General features: G+C 44.2%; 1 protein-coding gene and 1 long non-coding RNA gene across 2 annotated transcripts in view; both read left to right on the forward strand.

Moving 5' to 3' along the window:
* LOC144687969 (mucin-5AC-like) overlaps positions 1-12,852 on the forward strand; it is a 141,161-nt gene that overhangs the window by 89,722 nt on the left and 38,587 nt on the right. The window contains exon 36 of the mRNA XM_078554628.1: positions 11,334-11,393. Within this exon, the coding sequence (XP_078410754.1) occupies positions 11,334-11,393 (60 nt within the window). The remainder of the gene's footprint in view (positions 1-11,333; positions 11,394-12,852) is intronic.
* Positions 3-6,624, forward strand: LOC144687397 (uncharacterized). The gene is made up of 3 exons (XR_013578130.1): positions 3-294; positions 5,096-5,155; positions 6,270-6,624. It is a non-coding gene; the product is annotated as an uncharacterized LOC144687397 (long non-coding RNA).

Below are 12,852 nucleotides of genomic sequence, written 5' to 3' on the forward strand. Positions count from 1 at the left end.
GCGATTCTGAATTATTGGATCCCATACGCGATGAACTGTGTCCTTCCTCTTCTGATGCAATTAATAAAATTCAGTGCCAATTTGCTGATTACCCTGAGCGGCCAATAAGTGAATCAACAGACAATGTGACCTGTGACAAAGACACTGGGCTTATCTGTAAATTCAATGAAAGTGCTTTGTCGGACAGGAGATTTTGCTATGACTACCAAATTCGGGTTTGCTGTGAGCCACAAATAATAACAGAATGGACGACAACCCGTCTGCCTGAAACCACCTCTACAACCACGATACCTGGTAAATATACGCAAAGTGTATGTCTTTGAGTACAAAAGCACTTAGACCTAATCTGTGCCGATTTAGTGAAAATTCTACATCCAAAAGGATCAATACATCAAGTAAATAAAGCAATAGTTAGAACTAATGTTAGAAATGACTATCTGAGATAATAGCCCAAAAGACACAGATTTGTAATATAATCTTCTGTCTGCTATTTTAATCAAATCATTAATCCATATAAAGTAAATGGGCAAATAGTGAGGATGATAGTGATAAGATGAGTAATATATCTTTGAATTCTTTGCCAAACAGTTTCACCTATTATTTAAAACTTAACCGCAATTTTCATGCCTTCAGCTCCTTCTGGACTAGCATTGTTGTTTTCTGCATTATAAGCCATTGTGTTGTCCACGCTCATGTCAAAAAAGTAAGTGATGCATAGGTCAGCATGGCCGTCAATCTAATCTCTTTAAGCACTGATTGGAAACAGCAATATGGCATAGGTCTGAATACGGTTGTACAGTTTCCTGGCACAGATACTTAACCAATTGGACCTCCGACTGACCTTACCTACTCTGAGCAGGTCAGCACTGGAGGATCTGGGGAAGAGAGTTTTTATTTATTCTTTGATGAGATGTGGGCATCGCTGGCAAGGCCAACATTTGTCGCCAATCCCTAACTGCTTTTGAACTGAGTAGCTAACTAGGCCATTTCAGAGAGCAATTATCAGTCAACCACATTACTATGGGTCTGGAGTCACAAGTAGGCCAGACTGGATGAGGATGGCAGATTTCCTTCCCTAAAGGACATTAGTGAACCATATGGGTTTTTACAAAAATTGATGATAGCTTTCATTGTCACCATTATTGAGAGTAGCTTTCAATTCCATATTTTATTAATTGAATTTAAATTCCAACAGCTGCTATGGTGGGATTTGAACACATGTCCTCAGTACATTATCCTGTGTCTCTAGATTGCTAGTGACATCGCCACTATGCTATAATCTCCCTATAGATCACTTCCCAGTGTGTCCTGTACAAATACCAGGATTGCTGCCCAAGTATCTTAAGAGCCACTGTTTATCTGGACAGGTGAGGTCAAATGGATCTAACTGTTGTACAAAGTTTCCACTGCCCATTGAAATCAGACGTTTACTGGAGCTCCATTAACATCATGGTCAAATCTACGTGACAATTCCAGCAACACTCATACTTGCGGAAATTATGTTCTCAGTGTAGAACGAGCCCTCCACTAAAGAAATTTTATGAGTAGGCTAATCTAGAAGTGTCTAAATTTGAGTTCTGCAGCTTTTGTGCTTGGTTATATGCAGCAGAAAACTAAGTTTCTAAATTTGATTCAAAGGGCCTCAGTGTGCAATGTAACAGGCTGAACTATTTTCCTTCTCTATAGAAACTACTTCATTGATCGTGACAGCAACTTCAACCAGGTCTACCACCAGTTACATACCTGGTAAGTGAGAATGGTTTTATATTTTACAGTAAGTCTGTCTCGACAAGTGGATTCTTTTCAAACTCCAAGTGGTCCACCACTGAGTAGGTGACAAGATACAGCTTTCATTTGTGTACCTTAGATATCCCTTCCAAATTGTTTGCTTTGAAAATGTTTGAATCTCTAGCCATTATGTTGTAACTTCTAGGGCAGTTTTTAGAAAATTGTGCTCCAGACATGGTATTTAACAGAATTAGAATGAATATCAGGATACTGACAGCAATTGATTTATTTTGTGATGAGTATTAAATTCGACATCCACATTTCTGATATTTGCTCTTGGCTTCAAGTAAGTATATATATCTGTAATATATATAATTTCAGTATATATCTGTAGTATATATACGTAGTATACCTAATTTCAGTATACACCCGTATATATCCGTGGAATATCTAATTTTAATACACATCCATAGTATATCTAATTTCAGCATATATCCATAGTAAACCTATTTTCAGTATATATACGTATTAATCCATCAAATACTTAATTTCAGTATAGATCCGTAGTATATAGAATTTCAGTTACCAAGCATATTTGTTACACAATGGCAACACAGGAGTTGTAAAACAAAATGTCAAGGAGTGAGAGAAATTCATGCTGCTGATCCACTTCATTCCATCATACAGATTTATACTTCTGGGGGGTCCCTCATTCAAAGGCACTCAGTGCCTCATTGAGGGGCCTGGTGTCGGGAAGAGAGAGAGCCATGCCCCTGCCCTTGCTGCTGACAACCTTACCAACATACAGCCAACTCCGTGAACCCCCTCCCACCATCATTCACCCATGGCCTGGATCGCTTGGTGCTTGTGTGGGTGCAATACCAGCAGCAGCCACCACCTCTCTGGTAACGCTGCTGAGTAATGAAGAGCAACTAGATGCTGATTGGCCGCAGATCTCGGCGGGTGGGACTTAAGCCCTGGGATCTTTGATCCCGGGCAACACTCACTGCTGCCCAGTTAAGTGCCTGATTGGCATTTAATGTACCATACCTTCCGAAAAGTGGCAAGTGGGACTCTCGTTGGCTCTTCAGCTGTCAGGTGAGAACCCTGTCGCCTATATTAAATTCCGCCCATCATTTCAATAGGGTTTTGATTTTTGAGCTATTTTCATTGTTTAGAGCCCAGGTATAGGGCTCACCAGTTTTTGTTTTGAGACCTCCAGGAAAATGTTTTCTGGTAACCGCTGGGAACAGATTCTTTTGTAGAATTTCATTTACCTCCACCACCCCTTCCTCCTCTTGTGGCAGCTGAACATCGCCCTCTCGGTCTTTGAAAAACATGTCCAGTCTGCCGAGAAGTGCCAGCCATTTAGAGGCTGGTTCCTCTTCATTGCTCAGCAGCGATATTGGAGAGGTGGTGCTACTATTGGTAATGCACCCACCAAAGGACTAGGGTTGCCAGGGACCCCGGCCACAGGTGAGTAATGGCGGGAGGGGGATCACGGAGTTGGCGGTGTACTGGGAAGTTTGTTGGCAGCAAGGGTAGGGGATGGCACTCAGTAGGCAGCCCCTCCCCCCCACTTTCTAATGCCAGGGCCCACAATCAGGCACTGAGGGAATGAGAGAACCTTTGGAAGTCCGCAAGCAACCCTGTCAGGATTTGGATTACGGGGCAGAATTTTGCCCTTGGCGGGTGTGCTCAGTGGAGGCGGGCTGGGGCGGTCGGGAAGCTGACCGCCACCCACGATCGGCACCGCACCGCGATTTCACGCTGGTGGACCAATTAAAGCCCACCCAGTGTGAAAAGCGAGCGGCAGCGCTATGCTTGTGCGGGGGATGGGTGGGGGGAGGGGAGTCCGAGGCAGCCGAGTGCAAACTTCACGCGTGTGCGTGAGTGACCGAGCGCTGCATAATCTCCCTGAGGCATGGAGCTGCCTCAGGGAGATGAAGGCATATATAAAAAAAATAAAGAAATTAAGAATGTAATAAAATATGTCCCCTTATGTTATTAATGAAAAATCAAAGTTTTTATTTTTATTTGCTTTTGGAAACCTTATTCCACCCGTGGATGAGGTTTCCAAAAAAATTCGCTGCCCGCCAACTATTAGGTTGGATGGGCAATGAAAAATTTATGTTAATTGATAAGTTAATGGCCTTAACAGGTCTTTTAATTGTCGGAGGGCACGCTTCTTGCTCCGGCGCAGCCCGCCAACCAAACTATCGCATGACTGCGCGTTGACGTCGGCATGCTTGGCCAACGTCAATGTGCATCATTTCATGCTCGAGCGGGTTGGCCGCGCGCCTGCCCACCGAGCGAAAACTTCTGCCCTGGGCTTCCTGCATGGTGAGTGTCCTTTCTGCCACTTGATAAGTACCAACAGCAACAAAATAATGCCTTTAAATGGACATTAATTGCTCACCTAAGGTCTTCAGTTGGCATTTGGCAGGAAGGCTGTCCACAAGTCTTCCCGTCGCAGATTTAATTGGGGCGGAGGCAGGTCCCCACCCTCTACTCTCCTGCCCGATTATATGCCCCACAGCCACCAAACTCGCTACGGGGGAGTGCATCAAATTCCGCTCAGCGAGTGGAATAAGAGTCTAAAAAAGAACCTGATGTTAGATCAGTCAAGCTATCATATGTTGTGCTGATTTGATATTCTATGCACCATAGTGTGAAATTGTGTAATTGGAATGTGATAAAGGATCTCACAAGTCTGTGTGGAAATGTCATCAAACTTAGAGCACCTATTATACATTCAACCCTTTCGAGACTTTTACATGGGCCTTCTGCGTTATAAACCAATCTGCTGATCAAACACATCTGAAGAAAATGACCGATGCATAGGTCGGCATCACCGGCAATTTAATCTCAACTACCGGTGAATAGCAACAGCCGCATTGCAAGTGACTGAACATGGTGAATGTGAGGATCTCCCCCTCACCCTGCATTCTCTGGTCCAGGCTGTGATATAGGGCGTAGGGGGATGTTCCCTTTGTATAATTATCAAGGTTGCTTCAGTATCTTCAGATCTATTTATCTGGGTAACTCAGTTCAGCATGCACCTGTCTACTGTGAGAAGTTGCCACTGGCGATTGAAAACTAATATTTACAGGAACTCCATCAAATCCACATGACAATTCCAGTAACACTTATATCGTAGGATTGTTATACTGAGTGTAAAGGCTATTAAATAGTGTATTCTCTCTTCACTACAATAATGTTATTGAGCAGACTAAAATAGAAGAGCATTTCATTTTTGCAATTTTTATACTTGGTTACATGCAAAAAGAAAGCAGGTTGTTAGATCTGATGCTGATGAGCCTCTGGGTGCAGTGTAACAGTATGAAATCTTCTTTCTGCTCTATAGAAACGACACCACCAACAGTGAGACCGACTACAACTACATCCACCACCAGCTACATGCCTGGTAAGCGGCAACGTTTTTACACCCCACACCAAGTCTTTCTTTACAAGGTCATTACTTTCTAACTCCATGTGGTCTGTCCTTGAGTAGGTAACAAGAGATTGCTTTCATTTTCACACACAAATAAATATTCCTTTCCAGTTGTTTGTTTTGAATGTTTGCATCTCTGCTCATTAAGTTGCAACCTTTAGGACAACGCTTAGGAAATTGTGCTCCTTTTTATTTTTATTCATTTTCAGGATGAGATCAGCATTTATTGCCCAACCCTAATTGTCCTTGAGAAGGTGATGGTCAGCTGCCTCCTTGAATCATTGCAGTCCATATGGTGTATGTATGCCCACAGTGTTGTTAGGGAAGTAGGTACAGAATTTTGAGCGATCAATAGTGAAGGTGAACGGCAATATAGTTCCAAGTCAGGATGCTGTGTGTAGTATATGTTATATCCCAGTATATAATTTAGCAGAACAGGAAGGTATATTGAAAGCTGACGTGAATTAAGGTGAATTTTGCAATGAGCATTAACCTCCACACCCATATCATTCACATGTGATTCCAGCAGGCTGAGCTCCAAGTGAGAGGGGTGTATTGTAATACATATTCTGATTTCTAACAGCTTCCCAGTTAACAAATATATTTGTCACCCATTGTGAACACTTGAGTTTCTAAAACTATATCAAGGAATGAGTGAAAGTCAGGCAGCCAAACCATCTCTCTCAGTCATGCAGGGTTAGCTGCAATGCCTGTTGGTCTGTTCCTTTTCTTTCCAAGTCTGCGTACACTGGTCACCAGAAAATCAGTCAGCCTCTTGGCCAAAGGTTCCTTCATTGAACTTCATTTCACCAACCCTGTTCTAGTAGGCAGCTGAAAATCACTCCCTTGATCTTTGAAATGAGTGGAATCCTAGTGTGACAAAGCCAACCTGACACTAGACCAGTCATGCAGTCAAATGTTGTGCTGACTTGATATTATTGCTTCATTATAGTGAAGTTGTTTAGTGAAATTGTGCTGAAATGGGATTAAATTTAGTAAAGTCGTGCTACCATTTTAGTCCTTGTATTTCTAGTTAATTAAGTTGATTAAAGGCAGATTCATTAAGCCTAGACTTCTTATTTTGCAGAGGAGGAATGCAATGGTGAATGGTCTGGTTGGTTCAATGAAAATACACCTTCTGTGATTAGGCCGGGCGACTCTGAATTATTGGATCCCATACGCGATGAACTGTGTCCTTCCTCTTCTGATGCAATTAATAAAATTCAGTGCCAATTTGCTGATTACCCTGAGCGGCCAATAAGTGAATCAACAGACAATGTGACCTGTGACAAAGACACTGGGCTTGTCTGTAAATTCAGTGAAAGTGCTTTGTCGGACAGGAGATTTTGCTATGACTATCAAATTCGGGTTTGCTGTGAGCCACAAATAATAACAGAATGGACAACAACCCGTCTGCCTGAAACCACCTCTACAACCACAATTCCTGGTAAATATGATATATATCAGCAGATAATATGTTTATTTTATTCATTCATGGGATGTGGGCTGCGCTGGCTGGGCCAGCATTTATTGCCCATACTTCGTTGCCCTTGAGAAGTTGGTGGTGGTGATCTGTCTTCTTAAACCGCCGCAGTCCATGTGGTGTGGGCACATCCACAGTGCTGTTAGGGAAGGAGTTCCAGGATTTTGACCCAGTGAAAGTGAAGGAATGGTGATATATTTCCAAGTCAGCATGGTGAGTGACTTGGAGGGGAACTTCCAGCTGTTCATGTTCCCATCTATCTGCTGCCCTTGTTCTTCTAGATGGTAGTGGTTGTGGGTTTGGAAGGTGCTGTCCAAGGAGCCTTGGTGAATTCCTGCAGTGCAGCTTGTAGATGGTACACACTGCTGCTACTGTGCATCGGTGGTGGAGGGAGTGAATGTTTGTGGGTGTGGTGCCAATCAAGTGGACTGCTTTTTCCTGGACGGTGTCAAGTTTCTTGAGTGTTATGGGAGCTGCGCTCATCCAGGCAAGTGGGGAATATTCCATCACACCCCTGACTTGCGTTTTGTAGATGGTGGATAGGTTTTGGGGAATCAGGAGGTGGGTTACTCGTTGCAGGATTCCGAGCCTCTGACCTGCTCTCGTAACCACATTATTTATATGGCTAGTCCAGTTCTTCTGGTCAATGGTAACCCACAGGATGTTGATAGTGGGGGATTCAGTGATGGTAATGCCGTTGAACATCAGGGGGTGATGGTTGGATTCTCTCTTGTTGGAGGTGGTCTTTGCCTGACATTTGTGTAGCTTACACAATGTTGCTTGTCAGCCCAAGCCTGGATATTGTCCAGGTCTTGTTGCATTTAGACAAAGACTGCTTCAGTATCTGAGGAATCACGAATGGTGCTGAACATCGTGCAATCATCAGCGAACATCCCCAGTTCTGACCTTACGATGGAAGGAAGGTCATTGATGAAGCAGCTGAAGATGGTTGGGCCGAGGATACTACCCTTAGAAACTCCTGGGGTGATGTCCTGGAGCTGAGATGACTGACCTCCAACAACCACAACCATCTTCATTTGTGCTAGGTAGGACTCCAACCAGCGGAGAACTTTCCCCCTGATTCCTTTTGACTCCAGTTTTGCTACAGTTCCTTGATGCCACACTCAGTCAAATGTGGCCTTGATGTCAAGGGCAGTCACTCTCACCTCACCTTGGGAGTTCAGCTCTTTTGCCCATGTTTGAACCAAAGCTGTAATGATGTCAGGAGCTCAGTGGCCCTGGCGGAACCCAAACTGGGCATCAGTGAGCAAGTTATTGCTGAGCAAGTTCTGCTTGATAGCACTGTTGATGACCCCTTCCATTAATCTGCTGATGATAGAGACTATACTGATGGGGCGGTAATTGGCTGGGTTGGATTCATCCTGCTTTTTGTATACAGGACATAGCTGGGCAATTTTCCACATAGTCAGGTAGATGCCAGTGTTGTGTTTTTACTGGAACAGCTTGGCTAGGGGCATGGCAAGTTCTGGAGCACAAGTCTTCAGTACTATTGCTGGAATATTGTCAGGGCCCATAGCATTTGCAGTATCCACTGCCTTCAGCCATTTCTTGATATCATGTGGAGTGAATCGAATTGGCTGAAGGCTGGCATCTATGATGCTGGGGACCTCCAGAGGAGGCCGAGATGGTTCATCCACTCGGCACTTCTGGGTGAAGATTGTAGCAAATGCTTCAGCCTTATCTTTTGCACTGATGTGCTGGGCTCCTCCATCAATGAGGATGGGGATATTTGTGGAGCCTCCTCCTCCAGTGAGTTGTTTAAATGTCCACCACCATTCAGGACCGGATGAGGTGGGACTGCAGATCTTAGATCTGATCTGTTGGTTGTGTGATCACTTAGCTCTGTCTATCACTTGCTGCATATGTTATTTGCCATGCAAGTAATTCTGTGTTATAGCTTCACCAGGTTGATTTTCCTTTTTAGGTATGCCTGGTGCTGCTCCTGGCATGCCCTCCTGCACTCTTCATTGAACCAGGTACCCTGGTTTGATAGTAATGGTAGAATGGGGTAGATGCTGGGAGATGAGGTTACAGAATGTGCTCGTGTACAATTCTGCTGCTGCTGATGGCCCACAGCGCCTCATGGATGCCCAGCCTTGAGTCGCTAGATCTATTCAAAATCTATCCCATTTAGCACAGTGGTGGTGCCACACAACAGGATGGAGGGTACCCTCAATGTATGAATATTAATATGAAAAATAACCTCGTGCCAGAATGAGTCAGATTTCTTGTCAGATCACCTCAGTCAGATCATCCTGTTTCAGATTTCCAGCATCTGCAGTATTTTGCTTTTAGCTAGATTATGCTGGATTGATTGTCTTTGCACCATAGTGATGAAATTGTGTAGCTGGAATGTAATAGGTTATTTGAAAAGTCGGTATGGAAATGACATCAAACTTAGAGTGGCAGTTATACTATCACCTTTCAGGCTAGCGTCATCTCCATTAAATCCAATATGGTCTGCTCACAAATATCAAGGAAATGGGCAGTAATTTAATCTCTATTCCCAGTAAATAGCAACAGCACATGGCACATGTCTGAATCATTAAAGTAATGGAAGGTGTCGACAGTGCCATCAAGTGGCACTTACTCAGCAATAACCTGCTCACTGACGCTCATTACAGTTCAGGTTCAGCCAGGGCCACTTCGCTCCTGACCTCATTACAGCCTTGGTCAAACATGGACCAAAAAGCTGAACTCAAGAGGTGAGGTGAGAGTGACTGCCCTTGACACTGAGGCAGCATTTGACTGAGTGTGGCATCAGGGAGCACTAGCAAAATTGGAGTCAATGGGAATCAGGGGGAAAACTCTCCACTGGTTGGAATCATACCTAGCACCATGACCGGTGGTTGTGGTTATTGGAGGTAAATCATCTCAATCCCAGGAAATCACTGCAGGAGTTCCTCAGGGTAGTGCCCTAGGCCCAACCACCTTCAGCTGCTTCATCAATGACCTTCCATCATAAGGTCAGAACTGGGGATATTTGCTGATGATCGCGCAATGTTAATCACCATTCGTGACTTCTCAGATACTGAAGTAGTTTGTGCCCATATACAGCAAGACTTGACAAGATTCAGGCTTGGGTTGATAAGCGCCAAGTAACATTTGTGCCACACAAGTGCCAGGCAATGACCATCTCCAATAAGAGAGAATCCAACCATCTCCCCTTGACATTCACTGGCACTACCATTGCTGGATTCTCCACTATCAATATCCTGGGGGTTGACATTGACCAGAAACTGAACTGGACAAATCATATAAATACTGTGGCTACAAGAGCAGGGCAGAATCTGGGATTTCTGTGGAGAGTGCCTCACATCCTGATTGCCCAAAGCCTGTCCACCATTGACAAGACACAAGTCATGAGTGTGATGGAACACTCTTCACTTGTCCAGATGAGTGCAGCTCCAACAACACTCCAGAAGCTCAAAACCATCCAGGACAAAGCAGTCCACTGGATTGGCACCCCATCCACCACCTTAAACATTCACCGCCAATGCACAGTGGCAACAGTGTGTACCATCTACAAGATGCAGTGAAGCAAGCTCACCAAGGCTCTTTTGACAGCACCTTCCAAACCCACAACCACTACGACCTAGAAGGACAAGGGCAGCAGATAGATGGGAACACCACCATCTGGAAGTTCCCTTCCAAGTGACTCACCATCCTGACCGGGAAATATATCGCAGTTCCTTCACTGTCGCTGGGTCAAAATCCTGGAACTCTCTCCCTAACAGCACTGTGGGTGTACCTACACCACGTGGGCTGCAGTGGTTCAAGAAGGCAGCTCACCACCACCTTCTCAAGGGTAACTAGGGATGGGCAATAAATGCTGGCCCAGCATGTGAAGCCCACATCCCATGAATGAATTTTTAAAAATTGCCAGAAATTTGCCCACTCATTTAACATATCTATATCCCTTTGTAGCCTCCTTATGTCCTCTTTACAACTTACTTTCTTTTCCATCTTTGTATCATCAGCAAATTTAGCAACCATACCTTTTGTCCGTTCATCCAAGTACTTATATGAATTGTAAAAAAGTTGAGGCCTCAGCACTAATCCTTGTGGCTCACCACTTGTTACATCTTGCCAACTAGAAAATGACTCATTTATGCCTACTCTATGTTTCCTGTTACCTAGCCAATCTTCTATCCATGCCAAAATGTTACCCCCTAAACCAGGAGCTTTTATTATCAATAATTACCTTTGATGTGACACCTTATCAAATGCCTTCTGAAAATCTAATTACAGTACATCAACCAGTTCCTTTGTGACCCTTGTATAATTGCTGCCTGAGTATTTTCAGAGCCACTGTTTATATTGATAGATGAGGTAACTATAGATCAGTCCATTGTAAGATGCTCCACTTTCCACTAAAAGCAAATGTTTACATTATCTCATGATCAAGCCTGCATGACAATTCCAGCATCGCTTATAATTATGGAATTGATGTGCTTCATGTAAGGATCATTAAATAGTTGTATTGCCTCTCTGCTAAAATAATATTGAAAAGACTAAGATAGAAGTGCATAAATTTTTGCAATTTTTCTGTCTAGCTACATGCAATGGCCAAGTATGTGTTTATACCTGATACAGACGAGCTTCGGTATGCAATGTAACAGATTGAAATCCTTTCCTGCTCCATAGAAACTACACCAGCAATACAGACAACGACTATAACTACATCTGCCACTAGTTACACACCTGGTAAGTGTCAACGGTTTTACAAATTGCATGTCCCTATCCAACTATTTCTCATTGCTTTTTTTTCTTCATTTATTGGATGTGGGCATCACTGGCTAGGCTAGCATTTATTGTCCATCCATAATTGCTCTTAAGAAGGTGGTGCTGAGCTGCCTTCTTGAACCGCTGCAGTCCCTGTGGTGTAGGTATATTCACAGTGCTGTTGGAGAAGGGGTTCTGGGATTTTGACCCAGCAACAGTGAAGGAACGGCAATATATTTCCAAGTCAGGATGGTGAATGATTTGGAGGGGAACTTACAGGTGGTGGTGTTCCCATGTACCTGCTGCCCTTGTCCTTCTAGATGGTAGCGGTTGTGGGTTTAGAAGGTGCTGTCTAAGGAGCCTTGGTGAATTTCTGCTGTGCATCTTGTAAATGGTACACACTGTTGCTACTTTTAGTCGGTGGTGGAGGGAGTGAATGTTTGTGGAAGGGGTGCCAATCAAGCGGACTGCTTTGTCCTGGATGGTGTAGAGCTACCTGAGTGTTGTTGGAACTGCACTCGTTCAGGCAAGCGGGGAGTATTCTATCACACCCCTGAGTTGTGCTTTGTAGATGGTGGACAGGTTTTGGGGAGTCAGGAGGTGAGTTACTCATCGCAGGATTCCTAGCTTCTGACCTGCTCTTGTAGCTACAGTATTTATATGGCTACTCCAGTTACGTTCTGGTCAATGGTAACCCCAGGATGTTGATAGTGGGAGATTCAGCGATGGTAATGCCATTGAATGTCAAGGGGCGAATGTTGGATTCCCTCTTGTTGGAGATGGTCATTGCCTGGCACTTGTGTGGCACGAATGTTACTTGCAACTTGTCAGCCCAATACTGGATATTGTCCAGGTCTTGCTGCATTTGGATTTGGACTACTTCAGTAACTGAGGAGTCACGAACGGTGCTGAACATTGTGCAATCATCAGCAAACATCCCCACTTCTGACCTTATGATGGAAGGAAGGTCATTGATGAAGCAGCTGAAGTTGGTTGGGCCTAGGACACTAACCTGAGGAACTCCTGCAGTGATGTCCTGGAACTGAGATGATTGACCTCCAACAACCACCACCATCGGTCATGGTGCTAGGTATGACTCAAACCAACGGAGAGTTTCCCCCCTGATTCCCATTGACTCCAGCTTTGCTCAGGTTCCTTGATGTCACCCTTGGTCAAATGCTGCCTTAATGTCAAGGGCAGTCACTCTCAGCTCACCTCTGGAGTTCAGCTCTTTTGTCTATGTTTAAATGAAGGCTGTAATGTGGTCAGGAGCTGAATGGCCCTGGTGGAACACAAACTGAGCATCAATGAGCAGGTTCTTGCTAAACAAGTGCCGCTTGATAGCAGTGTTGATGACCCCTTCCATTACTTTACTGATGCTCGAGAGAAGACTGATGGGGCAGTAATTGGCCATGTTGGATTTGTCCTGCTGTGTGTGTAA

Source organism: Cetorhinus maximus, chromosome 12, assembly GCF_964194155.1.
Source record: "Cetorhinus maximus chromosome 12, sCetMax3.hap1.1, whole genome shotgun sequence".
Lineage (NCBI taxonomy): Eukaryota > Metazoa > Chordata > Chondrichthyes > Lamniformes > Cetorhinidae > Cetorhinus > Cetorhinus maximus.